This window comes from Lepisma saccharinum, chromosome 16, assembly GCF_977018435.1.
Source record: "Lepisma saccharinum chromosome 16, izLepSacc3.1, whole genome shotgun sequence".
Lineage (NCBI taxonomy): Eukaryota > Metazoa > Arthropoda > Insecta > Zygentoma > Lepismatidae > Lepisma > Lepisma saccharinum.
Window position 1 is genome coordinate 6,096,608 of NC_139244.1, and position 16,632 is coordinate 6,113,239.

The 16,632-nt window shown below is 38.9% G+C and overlaps 1 protein-coding gene across 2 annotated transcripts in view; it reads left to right on the forward strand.

The window, feature by feature from the left end:
• Nucleotides 1-585: 585 nt before the first annotated feature.
• Nucleotides 586-16,632, forward strand: part of LOC146000224 (neuroglobin-like) — a 52,736-nt gene continuing 36,689 nt past the window's right edge. For both annotated transcript variants that reach the window (XM_083137625.1, XM_083137623.1), the window contains exons 1-2: nt 586-917; nt 4,142-4,246. In XM_083137625.1, the coding sequence (XP_082993751.1) occupies nt 670-917; nt 4,142-4,246 (353 nt within the window). In that variant the 5' untranslated portion in view covers nt 586-669. The remainder of the gene's footprint in view (nt 918-4,141; nt 4,247-16,632) is intronic.

Sequence of the window (16,632 nt, forward strand, 5' to 3'; positions counted from 1 at the left end):
CTGTACTTCTGAACGTTTGTCGTCGCACCGGTCTGAAAGCTCCTCACTGCGTTAAAATAATATCGTAGATGGAAGAATTGATGGCAAGTGAGCAATTGATGAGTACACTGTAAAGACGCGGACAAAACAAAACACAATCTCTGTGTCGGGAATCTAAGGAGCAATGCCGCGCATGAGGAGAGAAAGCGAGCAAAGCTGTGCATGCTACTGCAAACCCCTCCATGCACTCACATTCCCTCTCATGCGTTCATCGGTCGAGCGCTCTGGAATCACTAATTGCGCAGGGATTCGCTGAACAGAGTATGTATTGTGTGAGTCTACACGCCAGAGCCTTGTTAGTCTATAAAATGTCGGGGATGATATTGAAAAGCAGAGAAGCGGAGTAAACATCACAAAACAAATTACAGATCGCAACAGAGTTTCAAAGGCACTGCCAACACTGCGCCTCTTGATGCTGAGGGTTGCGGCCGCTAGAGAAGGGCATGCGCTGGGAGCGACGGATAAAACTTCCCTCAAAAGCGCCTGAGATGTAGTCTTCCCGTTACGCGACAGTGTAGGATCGGGTTGCCGACCAACAAGGCGCTATCCCCGCCACGCACTCGAGATGAGAACGGCGTTCTCCGTAGCGCCATCTATGTAAACCCCGTTCATCCTCAGGCGAATAGGATCATGGGTAACACGGCTCCCAAGGTGAAGGCCAAGGAGGCGGAAGGGTGCCCGAGGAGCGATTCGGAGAAGAAGTGTGCGGCGGAGCATTGTCGTGACGAAGAAGTCCAGAAAGAGCCAACGAACGAGAACGGCTCGCCGCGCTGCGAGGACGGTCCGCAGCTCTCCGAGGAGCAGAAAGAGTTGATAAAGGAGACCTGGGTTATCCTGGAATCCAACGTCGCCAAAGTTGGAGTCATAACCTTCATCAGGTAGGTGCGGAAAGAACACAAGGGTTCATTGATTTGGTTTATTTTCCTTCACTTTTCTGCCACCTTTGGCTAATCGCGAGGACTAATCATGACATGATGAAACTGACGAAGGGATACTCGCAAAAAGGCAATCATACCCAGGCCGGGACTCGAACCCGAGACAATTGGCGTTAGAGCGAGCTGTGCTAACCACTCCGCCGCTGAGGGTTTGACTACACTCTTGTGGTGGCGTGTACCTTTCCCGTAAGTACCCAAATGTCAACCACTCTATCCCGTAGTACACACAGGCCTCCCCGATGGCGCAGTGGTAGCGTCGTCGCCTTGTAATCAGGGGGTTGCGGGCAGTGGCGTAGCAACATATCGCGAGGCCCCCATCTGTTCTTTAATCCTCGCTTGGTAACATACATTTGACACCTTTCGCTGGTAACGGGGGGTTGGTTATTCGTCACCCCAGAGGTTTCCTAAACAATTGAAATATGATACACATGCCAGTTCTTTCTAAGTATTAACATATGATGCATTACTTTAATTATATTGCAATTTGCTTCATTTTTACAATCTTGAAAGTAAAATTAAATAACATTGCTCTTTTGCAAGCATTCATATACCACATATCTGTTTCGTGCTAGTTGGAGGTACTTGATTCTTAACATATTAAAATCGGGAGTGCTTTTTATTCAAGAAAAGAATAAATGCGTAAACCTGTCCAAGTAAGTTATCGTGAATTTTTACGTAAATATCCCATACGAGAAATACGACAATATTTTTTTACTTTTTTTCTGACCCCTTACTCGAAGGACCGGTACCCCCCGAAATTTGTTACGTCCTTGGTTTGACGTATACATTCAAATTATAACGTTTAGAATTTAAAGTCAGATAAAAACATGTTTTAATTTTTTGCCCAGAGAAATTAGCCTTTTCCATATTTTTTCTCACTTCAATTTTTTTACATTTTTCGTATCAACTCGCGAGGCCCCTCCAGCCGCGAGGCCCTGGGCGGTCGCCCACCCCTTGCTACGCCACTGGTTGCGGGTTCGAAACCCTGTGAAGGCACACAATGGTTCGGATCCTACTTCAAACTGTCCACGCCAATCAGCCTATCTGTGCATAAAAGTGGACTAAAACACAATCAAACGTGTTACACCCTGTACTGCATTTTGAAGACTAGCGAGTCTCTGGCGTCTGGACTCACAGCCAGTATAATTCTCTGTGGGCCTTGTGTTGTCTCTTTATCCATTTCATCACTGAACCTCATCGTCGCGATTAGGCAAAGGTGGCAGAAAAAAGCGACGTAAAATAAACCAAGCCACTCAAACCATACCGACAGACCGAAACAATGACAGTGGTAACAGTGAATTTGTGCCGCGTAGTTGCATACCTACAGAATGGAAAATAGCAATTTTGGGGGGCTCGTAGCGTCTAAACGAGGCTTCAAAGAGCAAAACGTTATTAAGTGTCGATCTTCCTGTCCTGTACAAGCTTTCAAATTCTGTCGGTGTTGTGCGGCGTCAAGTGTGTTAGTGGTCCACAATCGACCCTTCACCACTACCCATTTGGGAAGGGGTGGGGGGGGGGGTAATCTCTCCCTTGTGTGTTCACTATGTAACTTGGTCAAGTGTAGTAACGTGTAGCAGTTTTGTTTATGTTCAGTGGCGGAAAGATGGACTACCACTCCCCCAAACAACAATACCTTTAGCTTTCGAAATTCCGAGGGCTCTTGTGCACCCCCTCTCCTCCCCTTGCGTCATTCTGCCCCCTCCTTGGCCCCTCTTCTAAACTTTCCTGGTGTTGCTACTGTCAATGATTTTAAACTCCATGGAGCAACAGCCCCTAAGTGCCAGGGCCTGCCAGAGCGGCTACTTTCATTGGATGACGCGTGGTCAACGCATGGAGTCCCATCGCCGCCGTCTTCTGGCTTTCGAGACCGGACCCCACCGCTGCTTCTTTTCAAGCAGCTTGTCCTCACAACGCTGAGTAAACTCTGAAATTTTGGGGTCTCACATCGGGCTCGCCCCAAAGGCTGGACTAAATTAGGGTTAACATTGCGTTTTGTCTGTCACTTTCGGCCAGATTGAGGATGAATGATGATTACATGAAACTGATTAAGGAACGAGACTCGATCACTGAACCTTCTTGGCTACCAAGGAGACGTTTTGGTTGATTCCAACAATTAAGTTTTCCTGCACAAGTTTAACATGAGCTAATTTTTACGTAATCTGTTTTGTAATTCGAGGCGAGAACGAACCAGATTTCGTCACAAGATTCGTCTTGGTTCTGTCCTTTGTAATATTTACGTGACGTACTGTACATGTTAGCGCGTTTACCCAATGTTTTTCATGTATATTCTATACATTAAGCTTTAATATATGGGTAATTGCTCAAACTCCCACGCGTGATTCGCTCGAATATAGAAAACATCAAATATCATTTCAATGGAACAATAATCGTAGAATTATATGTGTAAAATTCGTGCTGGTAGTTTAAGCCCATAATCATCTATTCATTTTCATATATTGCTATGTATTGATAAGATAGGCTACATTACATTTTAACATGGAGATTATGACTATGTTCACTTTAGTTTAAATTTCGCTTCGTCTTTCACTTCACGAAGCATATTTGAAGGCCCACTGCCACAGACAAATTACGGTTTTACATGACTTACTGGGCTTCGAGCGTATATCGATCGTTTGCCTGTTCGAGCGTTATTCGCTCGAGCGAAGAAACAGTCGATTCCGTAAGCCATCTAGCGCCATCCGTGCTATTAGACGATCGAGTAAAAAAGCTTCCATCGCAACCTTCTGATGACCAGGCTTCCTCCACGGGAGATCGAGGGACCCGAAGCGAGGGGATGTTTAAAAACACGCGACCTGTAGCGTCAGTGTTACCGCTGCAAACAGCGTTGGCGGGAGATAACTGCTTGTTTCTTGCCGCTTTCTGTGCCGCGCTTGACAGAGGCAGTGTTGCTACTTGAAGGGATTTCCCTTGGTGCAGGGATATCTATGTAAAAATTTACGGAAAATTTGAAGTTGTCGCTTCTGTCTTTGTTTTACTGGCAACACTGCATGGGTGTTTTATTTCTAATATATCTAAGTAATATATAACAAAAATGTACAATTTATAATAATTGTTCGGGTAAATCAGGTCAAATTTTCAGAATACGCCACTGACTGGCTGAAGTAGGTTGATAATTGGCTCTGACGTCATCTCTCATTCTCTTTCAGTTTGTTCGAAACTCACCCCGACGTACAGAACGTGTTTCTACCCTTCAACGGAATCGAACTGGAGGAACTGAAGCAAAGCAAACAGCTGAGGGCGCACGCTTTGAGGTAAGTGAACACCACCATCCCACCAAAAGTTTACGAATAATTGTTGAACTCTGAAAAAAGGAACGGCTCAATTTATTCGAATCGTTAAAACCCAAGTTAGGTGCATAACAGGTGAGGCAATAAAGGATTTCGTCAGAGTCCGCTGTGACGTAGATTGTTCGAAGTTGCCATGGCGCCTAGTTCTGGTGTGTCTTGTTAATTATCAAGAGATAATAATAATTAAGTTTATCCACAGGTGGAGAATTAATTTAATGATTATGTAAGATTGAATTATGCAACGTCCCCCCCGGTTGCACACCAGTCGTCACAAAGTTAGTTGGCTGCTACTTTTGTCGGGAACATGAGACGCTTTTATCACTCCTCAGGGCTTGCTGGGTACAAAAGAAACAACACTGTTTTCAAAGTTAAAACGCAGTTTTATAATCGCGTATATTTCATAATCACTTACCAATAAAGCACTAGAACATTCAATACTAAAAGTACATAATTTTTTTTTTATAAAATATTTATTGGTTGTGGACAAAATCCATGCACCAGTTAACAATTTATCAATTGGTATTATATACATGTATGCACATAATATTTACTCACAATTATTCCTTTCATAATAAATAATTTCCAAATTTCATTACACTTTTACAGAATTATATTAGACTTATTAAGATATTTTACAGTTAGAAACTTTTTTTTTATATATAAATGTATATTTGGTTGTAGCTTTGCTGCTATGCACCAGTTACATTTGTTTTACATTTTATAATTTTACAATTTCATAATTTTACAATTTTATAATTTTACAATTTCATAATTTTACAATTTCATAATTTTACCATTTCATAATTTTATAATATAATATTTTCTCTCACAATATAGTTTTTAAGTACATATATTATTTTCTTCGTTGGGTTCTTCAAAAGTGCTGACAAGGCGTATGCGCCATTATATCCTGCTTCTTTTAGATCTCTTAAGAAACAATCACGCGTAGTTACATTAAGGCGACATTCAAATATAATGTGATCAGGTGTTCCTTCAGTTGCACCACACTGACAGATTGGGGATTGAACAATCTTCCTAGTATACAGGTCTTTAGGTGCTAGGGTGTAATTTAGCCGACATCTAAGAAGACTTGTTAAAGAGTTTCTTGAGAGGTTAATGTCTTGATACCAAGGTTCTTTTAGTACATAATTATTTGCTTACTTTCAACTTATCGGCAAGAAGAAAACTCGAAAACCCAAAAACTATGCTTCAATTCTCTCCGTTTCCAAGTTCTTATTATTTTTTACCTTCACCTGTTTTTCAAACTCAGTCTGTCGTCAGGTGAGATACATTCAGGTTGGTTCACTTCCTCTGCTGAGATGAGAAAGTGACGTCAACACGAACAGATTTTGATGTATTTATGAACATATATAAAAGTTCCAACTACAACTGTATCAGTCTAACTATAATTATCTGTGACAACTTGCACATTATTTGAAGTAATAAACATTTTAAAAATCTTAACTTGTTACAAATATAAAACCTTAAACTCTCAGGTTCGTTACAATTATGATTCTTTACTTTGACATGAACAATAATCGAAAAATAAGTGCAGAAATACATAAGTTGTATGTGAGCATTATCACCATACTATTACCGTGCAAATTGTCCATCACCATGTTCGTGCACTTTATTTGACCCAATAAGAGCTTCAAGAATTAAAAGAAAACTCAAAACAAGCTGTCGACAAGTTCCTCACCATCGCTTAAAAACACATAGGATGTAAGAGAAAAATTAATGACAATAGTCATGGACAATTCGCCGAGCAATACTAGTGGATCCCACTGTGCCATTTTCTACTGGCGGATAACCTTTCGTGCCAATCGCCTTACGCTGGAGCAGATGGCGATCTCAGTAACGCCATGTTGCCAAACTTAATCCTGCGTTTGCTTCTAGCTGTGTACAACAAATGTCCTTCGACCGTTATCCCTCAACAGAACCATCATGTGCCTCCACCGAGCATCAAACTCGGGACCCCTCGATTACAAGCCGACGACATTACCGCTACCACTACCCCGCATTTTGTATATGTTGTCAGCGTAAAGAATTTATAAAATATAACGAACTTACTTTGCAACTACAGTGAAATATAACAATAAAGGTTCGATTTGATTTTGCCACGTCCCGGAGAGGGTGACACAAGTTCGGCTTAGGCCAGGGTAAAACATGAGATTCTCAGGGCAACTAAAACTGATTGATAACTTATTTTAGAAAGGGAACAAAGGAAACAACTTGTTTAACCTACTACGGAAGATACAATGCACCGTATATTCTTAATTTTTAAATTTTAAAATTTATATACAGGATTGTATTTAAAGCTGTGTCTGTGTTCCTTGATCACATATATCTCTATTAAACATATTTCATCTACTGGAAGGCTTCTTCTATTTATGGATACGTGATGGACTTCTTCTTCTATTTGGCTAATAAGATTCTTCTTCCAACCTTGATTGGTTAATGGACTTCTTCTTCTATCGGCTGATTCGTCTATTGGTTAAGAGACTTCTTCTTCTATCAATTGGTTAATAGGCTTCTTCTTCTATAGATGAAATCATATGCCTCTCATATATTTATTCTTCTAGTAAATATATCCTTTATTTACAAAAGCTCCTATATCCAAATTCCTTCATTTATTAAACATTGGATTGATTCCCGTATCTTCCCTTCTTTTTTGGGCTTTGTCAAAAATACAACAATAATTCAAATCAATATTTTTCTGCACGATGGCTTAATTCAAGCAGAGAAAAGGGGTTAATCGAGGATCGCCGCCTGTCCCGTGCTCGACCTCGATCCGGGACAGCAATATATGCGCTACACCGGAAAAAAAAAAGCCAAAAAATGTCTAATAAAAAAGCTCGTTCATACTAAGACGGTTATTATTAGAGCCCGGAAGTTTGGCAAAATGCCTCTTTTTATCTACTGCATATATTGATAAACTTTTTCCGGATGTATGTTTCTTATGTTGTTTCGAATGTTTTGGAAGCCTTTTCATTTTGCCTATTTTGCCTATTTGGGACCCCACTGCCCATTTTTAATTATAATGCCTTTTTTTTGCCTTTTTCAATGAAATTTGACCATTTTTTTAAACAAAAATGTGTATACAAATTATTTTTCTCCCAAAAAACGTTGTTGGCATTTATTTTTCTTCCGTTTATTATGTGAATAATTTTCGCCTTATTTAAGTAATATTGAACTCACGCATGTTTCAACATTGCTGAAGGAGAAAAGTGTGAGAAAAATGTATTTCATGCTCAGTTAGGATATTGCCTTTTGGTTAACATTTCTTGTGCATGATTGACTGCTGAAGTGGACAGGTTGATTTCGAACACAAAGAAGATATTTCTCCCTCTCGAACCCGAAAATTTAAGTAAGTTGCATCTGAGCTTAGTTTACCTCCGCAACCAGTCTTGACCAGATGGGGAACCTGGATATCAGGAGCTATATATTATGCTAACAACCTTGAAAAAATCAGTGAGGTGATCGATGCTCTTCCAGAAAATGAAGCGGCTTCAATTCGTGAAGTGAAAAAACTCCTGTGCTATTCAAGTTTTTTTTTTTTTTGCACGTTATGGTGCATTGCCAGAGACAATTACAATTATAGCATCCATGAAAATCTTCGAGGAATCTATGTAGCAGATGATGGAAGTGCCAGGGGAAAAGGAGTCAGCTGTTGCGGAAAAGTGCAGACGGGTAGTGAGTGCAAATTAGGACCTGAAACAATTGAAAACAATTTGTGATATTCTAAAAGGTGAAATGCTGTTACCGAAATGAGTCCAGCTACGTTAGCTTGTTTTATGTATGCTCCAATAACTTCTGTCGAAGTAGAAAGATCATTTTCTATTATGAAAAACATTCTCTCTGACAGACGACTATCAATGAATGTTGAGAACTTAAAAAAACACCTTGTAGTTATGTGCAATCAAGACGGAGAAAATTGAAATGCTCTTCCCAATGTAGATTTTAACATTTAACATGTTGCCAGAGATTATAGATAAAAGTAAGCGACTTCAAAATGTGCCTATTTTCCACATTATAAATGCCTTTTTGCCTGCCTATTTTAACGAAAATAAATGCCTCAACTTCTGGGCTCTAGTTATTATAAAATTGTTATCGCTTTTTAACTTCATTGATCCTTACATACAACCACATATGCTGTTACTATAATCTGCGATCCTAATATTTCTTCCGCGTGCTACCATCTATGATTTCTTATTTCAGTCATTGGCCATATGGTTTACATGTGCGGGTACCAGGCGCGGTTGGCCCTATAGCGCACAGGATCAGTGAACCCCCAGTAATATACGATAATCACCTCGAGAATGAACAATGAACAATGTCTTTAAATTTTCACATTATTTCGCTAAAAATTCTACACAATAAGTCATGTATTTGTGCCCGTAACACGGCGAACTCTCTTGCTGAGAAGAAGAAACCGCGAATCGGCCGCCCTGATACAGACCCTCAGTTGAACCCCCACAGGACAGCTCGTGCCATTGTGAAAGCTTCGTGCGGGAGCAGAAGCGCGAGGAGGGTATAGGACAAAATACATGGGAGATGAGATTCCAGAACCTATGTCTCTACCCAACGGTCATGCGCAGTTCGTTCTCTCGCAGAAGCCGCGGGACAAGGCTCCTTTCTCGCTGCTTCCTCCCTTCCAGTGTTGCTGTGTGCGGTTCAAGTTTGAAGCGCACACATTACATATTCAATCTTCTCTTGTATCATTTTTGCACCGAACTTCTTGGAATAAATGCAAGATTGTGTCAGAGATGGATGAGTGGAAACAAATAGAAGCTGGAATTAGATGCGATGAATTAAAATAAAGGAGATACATTACCAAAATACCTTGTGCATGCATTCAGAGGTTTTTCCTTAAAGGTGGAAACACTTCGGGTTTGCGAAAGAGAAAGAATGGCGCGAAGACGTGACTCGCTGTCGCTCGGTGTCAAAGTCTCAAGTTTTTTAGTTTTTGAAGTGCTTGGATACTTGTTGGAAAGTATTAAGTGATGCTGCGAGTGAAACGAGGGATGGACTTTACCTAGGTTATGTCATTTGATGCAGTGTAGGCGTTGCTGTCCGCGCAGGTAAGAAATGACCGATAGAAATGCACATAATTAACGTAAACAAACTTCCTTGTCCACTGAAAAAAAGCGTGTGCTGGTCGACCAGCCCCAAATTTGAAAAAACCTGTCGCGTATAAATGAAAGGGTCTCAGGTTCGATTTCTAGTATGCGCATGCCATTAGTTGCCATTTCCCTTTAACAAATGTAGGACCAGTTCTGATTAGTCAGCATGGACGTCCGGAAGGGGAAAAGGGGGCCGCCCCCCCATGGAAATTGAATGTAAACTAAAAATTATATATTACACGCATATAATTTAATTTCAGTCACAGTAATTTTTGGTAATTATTATAAAAGCGTTGCAGTAACTTCAGACTGAAGGAGTGTTTTTTGCTCCTCGTGGGGAAAAAATATATTACTTGCCCCTACTTGAGGACGTCCATGATATTCCAACAAAACTCAACTTTTTTCATAAAGGCACAATTTATTGTAGTTTCAGCCCTAAATTTATTCGCACACCCCTACTACAAAACCTTATACTCCCAGATAAAAAGAATTCTTGACAAAGCTTTTAAACCGTCCCCCATCCTTTTGTTGGGCAAAGGAAGTATATTTTGCGGAAAGTGAATATATGTCACATCACTTCAGTGAACCCCCGGGTAAATAATGCACGAGCCGCGCCTGGCGGGTACGTAACAATTTGATCTTTGTTTTTAAGTCCACTTGATACACAGATAGGCTAATCAAAACTGCACCTACAGTTTAAAGTGAACCACTATGTATCTCCACCAGAAATACAAAATATATCGAAAGATTGCCACATATCAAACTCAACATTTGCACGCGTTTTTGTGAACGAATCTATAAGAAGTAACTCACGATCGCTGTTGGCTTGACTCTTGATTTAAGAACAGGCCTATAGTATGAGATGCGAGAAACAATGGATAGGAAACATTCAGCTCCCTCACCCCCTTATTCGAAGAGATATGTTAGTACTTTGTTGCAAGGTATCTCTAAATGGACAAGCTAGATAAGTATTTGCACAGATGCAACTGTATTTGCTGCTCAAGCTATGTTAAATGCAAAAATCTAATGAAGCGCCATTTGTAATCGGACGGGGTTTCGTGCACTAGCTAGTGTTGCGTATGCACCAAGGCGTATTGATTTAAATTAGGTTGATTTAAATAGTGATTTGAACCAATATTTAAATTAGTATTTTTTTAAAATCACTCATTTGAATCACTTTAAAGAAATAATTTGTAGATTATCGTACAAATGAAATTTCAAGGTATGAGATTCACTTTTTGTGAAAGTACATTAATCTTATAATCATTAAATAGTGTTTATTAGGTTCTAAGGATGGAAAAGAAAGGAAACAAAATATATATACTGATGTGGTGAAGCTGATACTAAAGGAAATATAAGATGTAAATCGTAAATACACTTAAATTTATCTTGATTTAAAATTCAATAAATTTTATAGGCAAGAAAACAAACATTTTGTGCAATAATATAAAAAAACACTAATTATGTTAAACCGTAAATAGCGTCAATCATTAAGCTGTAAACAAACATGGCGGCTGATACTTTGCAAACTTTCATTAAGGCGAGGAGGGATAATTACGCACCAGTTGGGTATTTCAATATCGTCGGATTGGGCACTGCTATTTAAGAAAGGGTTTAGTATGCAAGAGACTATGCATTTCTCTCCATGTCGAAGTGGAAACGGTTTTTGAAGTTGATTAGTAAGCTAGACACGATGTTTGAAAAATATGATTAATAAGTATTTACAGAATCCCATGTATTCCTTATGGGAAATCAACTTCAACTTCAAATTACGGCTAATCAAATGGGAGTTTCGACTTTTCCTTCTACTATGGCATAGTTCAAAGTGTCCTTTCCCGTCCATGTACTTTTCTACGTCATTGGATGTTTGATATTGCCGAGAGAAGGAATAAAATAATGGTCCCATAAACCTAATCTTCTCCTTCTCTCATAGGGCCATCCTGGCAGTGTTGCCAAACCTGATGTCCATAAAAGAGCTACATTTCACCATTAATAGAGCTAAAGATGACTTTCAAGGAGCTAGATTAACGAAGGCTGCATAAAAATTTTAGGTGTCAGAGGGATGGGGGCACTGCTATTACCGTTAGCTTTAAAGTGATGGCAATTCGTTCTTAGTTTTCACCACCTAGATCTGGCGGCATCACCCATCTCAATAATCCACTGATGCTCATATGAAATCGAAAATAAAGGATTCCAGGATAACAATATTGTCATCTTCACCTTAGCCAGGGCGCTATATTAAAGCAGCTGGGGAGGTAAGAGGGGATGGTTGACGCAGCCAATATAACAATATCACGTCACGTGCAAAATGTACACTCATGGCAAAGGTTGGTCTTTATGGGTCGGAGCCAGTGGTGGCATCATGGTAGGGCAGAGGGCGGGTGTCACAGTTCACAGCCAAACGAGTGCACGAGAGAGCCAGATCTGGCTCCAAAAGAGCGAATTTGGCAACAGTGATCGGCAGCTGCCGCAGCGAGAATAACGTAGGGGAAATTGTCCCTCTCCCCCTTAAAAAATCTCCAAAATTCAGCTACAAAGACAAAAAACATTAAGTTACAATTATATAGTACATAGAGAATGTTTTATTTTCACTGGAACAAAAGTTACTGAAATTATTATAGCTTCAATAACACACTCAACAAACATTTCCATAGTAGGTTCATATGTACAGTATCAGAAACTGAAAAATGTATTAATTTTTTTAATTGCTTCAATCAAACTGTTCAAATATTTAAAGGTCCGTTTATCAGAAAAAACCTTTTTATACAAGAGATATACGTATCTATATGCATAGTGCCAAAAACATGCACTTTTAAGCGTGTATTTTTCTTTAAATCGATTTAAGGGCATGCGATACAGTCTCCGCCTGGCTTTTCCCTCCGAGTCAGTGTTGCCAACTTAGCTCTCTTGGAGCCAGATCTGGCTCTTTCGTGCACTGGTTTGCCTGTGAACTGGGGCGCCCGCCCCCGTGCCTCACTATGATAACATCACTGGTTCCGGCCCACATAGATCAAGTTTTGCCATGATTATACATTTTGCACGTGACGTGATATTGTTATATTGGCTGCGTCGCCCCATCCCCTCTTATATCCCCAGCTACTTTTTTTTTATAGCGCCGTGTTGACGTGAAATTGGCAAAATATTGTTATCAGGAAATCCTTTATTTTCGAATTCGTACGACCATGAGATGGGTGATGCCACCGGATCTAGATGGTGAAAACTAAGAATAAATTGTCATCAAATTAGAGTAAACGGTAATAGCAGCGCCCCACCCCCTTTGCCAACTAACATTACTCTAGGAAGCACTTCGTAAATGTAGCTCCTTGAAAGTCAGTTTTAACTCCATTTAAGGTGAAATTTAGCTCTTTTATGCGCACCAGGTTTGGCAACACTGCCAGGAGGCAAGGAGAAATGCATTGGGCATATGGGAGTATTTTTTGATTTGTTATCTTGGGAATATCAAACTTTCGATGGAATAGAAAATGATATCAACGGGAAGAGGGCAGTTTGAAGAAGTGATTGCCCAGCAGAAAAGTCGAAACTCCCATTTGATTAGGCGTAACTTGATGTTGAAGTTCATTCCCCTTAAGGAATACATGGGATTCCGAAAATTCTTATTCGTCATATTTTTTACAGGTCGTATCTAGCTTAATAATCAACTTTGAAAAACGCTTTGACCTGCCGCATGTGGAGAAATTCATACTCTCTTGTACCTCCACGTTTTTCTTCAGTAGCATTGCCCATTCCGACGATATTCAAATAAATGCACACATGGTGTGTAACTGTATCTCCTCGCCTTAAATAAAAAAAATCATCAAAAAATATTTTTTAAATACAAATCATGATTGGTATGCACAGAGATGTCCAGACATATACGAATCTGATATAGGTACAGAGCCGGGTCGACAATAGTAGTTATCAACAAAATATCACGGGTAGTAATTTTTTGCCCTGTATATGCCGGAATGTCAAGTAAATTGTAAAATATTGGAATCCTTGCAGAAAAGGATACGGAATTTTTCCACTGGATATATCTCGATACCAGTGCAAGATATGAAAGAAACTGTAAGAATATGTTTTGTTCAGTTTTCAATTCTGAACAAAACATGTCTATGAAAATATGTCAAAAACCAATTCTAAAGGAATTATGATCGATTTCTTTTGTTGGTGCGTGAAGCGGCGGCCATCTTGAATTTATGGGCCGCTAGAAAACTTGGGCCCGATATGCCAGATGTCTACCTGATATTTTTTTCCTTTCTTTAGACATGCCCTAACAGGATCAAAAGAGAAAATTCGTGCACCTCAAAATTTCTGGGGGACTTACGCCAGGGACCGGATTATTATGGGGCCTGTAACCAAAATTCTTAGTTCTGAGAAAATCAGAGATTTTCGTTCCTTGGTCAGAAGTTTAAGTGCACTATAGAATCACATTATACACATTAGTAAAATTACTAAACAATTTATATATTTCGTTTTATTGCTTAAGAGCAATGAGAAGAACAATAATTATACGAGGCTAATAAAAATGTCTACCTATCAAAGTGACAATTTTAATAAAATACAATAGCATTTAGTTTACTTTTCATTGTTTTTTTACTGTAGTGATTTTTTTTTCATATAAAATATAATTATCACTTGTAACAGTCGGATTGACCATTACTGGTTTTGGTAATATGTTTATTAATTGCTGGCCAACTACAAGGTGTAGTTTTAGGTAATATGTTTCCATGAGTGTACGTTTATGTTATTATTGCATGTAAGTGTATGTGCTTATTGGATTATGCCTTGCTGGATGTTAAATTCCCCTGTAAAATTCCCCTGTATTTTACCTCCCCGGTTGGGGGAGCTAGCTGTCTTTCAAAACACCGCTGCAGTGGAATTTTCCAACGGTACGGGGTCCACGTCCACGGACGTTTACTCCGACTATAAAAAAGGCCAGTGGGCTTTAGCAAAAAAACAGTTTTCCCCATTGATCGACGAAAGAGGTACGTCTCCTCAAGTTTAGTCCACTTATGGTGGCTAAACTGGATATAATAATGTAGCATCTGGTTAAGCCAACCCCTGTTGCTGTCCCAAGTCCCCTATTAGAAAAAGCTTTGGATATGTGGATATTTCCGTATTGAATAATTGATGCCCAAAAGAAGGAGTGAAGGCGTAAGGAAACGCATTTGTAATGAACGGAATATCATTTAAGCTGAGGATAGGCCCACAGAGATAGTTATGCTAACTCTGCGGTAAAGGAAGTGCCGATGGTTATGCCATAGGTGCGCTATTATATTTATTTAGAGATTTGGTAATTTGGTCTATGCAGACACACATGGAAACGCTATGTAAAATATGTATATATATAACTACGTATAATAAACCAATATATCCTACGAGAATGTTATGATTTCAAGAACTACGGTACTGTCCATGTAACCAGTTGTATATTCACTTTCTGTACATGTGTAAACGAACCAGGGACATAAAAATATAAATTATTGTGTGAAACCCCCCTTTCGTAATTCCGGCACAAATATAATCTGCTCGCTTGGCACCCAGGGTGAGGTGGAAGGAGAGATTCAGGGATTAAGGTAGGAAGCAATCCAGAGGGCCGGATAGAAACGAGGGATAGGGGGGCCGAACTTTCACACACTTTATGATTTCATTTTATAAACGAATAGCGTATTATTTTTGAGTGAAATATTTCAACAGGATTTTTTATGTAGTGCTTTCTTTAGAATATGGTTTCAATAATTTCGGATATTTTTAAATACAGTAATACCTCGTTAATCCGGATCCCGATAAGCCGGACTTCGCTTAATCCGGACAGGCAAAAGCACCACCCCCGCCCCACAAAGCAGAATGCAAGGTTTTAAATGTGGCTGGAAGTCAACAAGAGAACTTCCCAAAGAAAAGGCAGTCAACCTCTGATGAAATTCTGTTTCCTGCAGACATTGTACTGTACTGTATAGTGTATTTAGGCCTGTGCCCTTTAAATACACCATAATAAACGTGTTTTGTTACTATAAACGGAGTTTTAATGCATTTTCTACTGTTCCTTTAGGTTATTTCAGTTAATTCGGACTGTCGTTAAAACTTATCCCCCCATTAGTCTGGATTAACGAGGTTTTACTGTATGTTAAAACAATCCATGAAGTCAGATGGCATAATTTGGGACACTACTGTAGCGTCCTATAAACTTGTAATAACAAGAAATTATTTTATCTGGCGCGGTGCTTCTTGAAGCGCGGTGGCCTCAGACGAGTACCCGAGTCACCCTGGGACCTGCTCAAAATTGAATGTTTTAACCTCTGGAGAGTTGAACATGTTAAAAGTAAGTAGTTATAGAGCGGGCACGAGCAAACACCCCCCCCCCCAAATCTAACAATTTAATAGTGAGCTCTCTTAGTGTAATTTAACTGAAAATCATGATTTTAGCTGATTTTCCAAGTGTAAAAAATTGAAAATTTGTTTTACGCAAGAGCTTAAATTTCAATTTTATTGTATAAAAATTCTAAGATTTAGATAATTTCCCCTATAACACCCAATTTTTTAAAATTTCACTTTTTTAAATAACTAAAGCGAAATCCATTACTTTTTTAACTGTAAAAAATAATTGACTCATGTGAGTCAATTTTAATTTTTTTTACAAAATACCCCAGTATACATTCGGTCCATTTATATCTGAACCGATGATACCGTACTTTTCATCAGGCATTATACTAGGCTAGATAGGAACACAATTATTCAGGATAGCATTCACAGGATATCTTCTGTACGTATTTTTAAAATTTACTTCCTTTATTATTATTATTATTAATATTATTATTCCTATCATTACTGCTATTATTGTTTCTATTTTTGCTGTTGTTTTTATTATTATTATTACATACATTAATATTACTAATAATAGTACATGTGTTTTTCTTTAAAATTACATACATGTGTATTTTCCATATTCTGTATATCAATACAATTCGCATAACTGAACTTAACATTAATTCATGTAGGACAAAAAGCTGTTTTTTATAGTTAGATAATTAGTGTAAAATAGACTAAGCTTAAATGTAACCCTACTTCAAATAATAATAGTTGTTTATTTTAAAGTACAAAGAACAGTTAAGATAATAAACCTTATACAGAACTATGTCACAAAGAGTAATATCAAAGGATTAACTCATAATGGTTCTTACAGTAAATCTCATCTTATACCTAAAGAAAATATTTTAATGAAAGTCATAG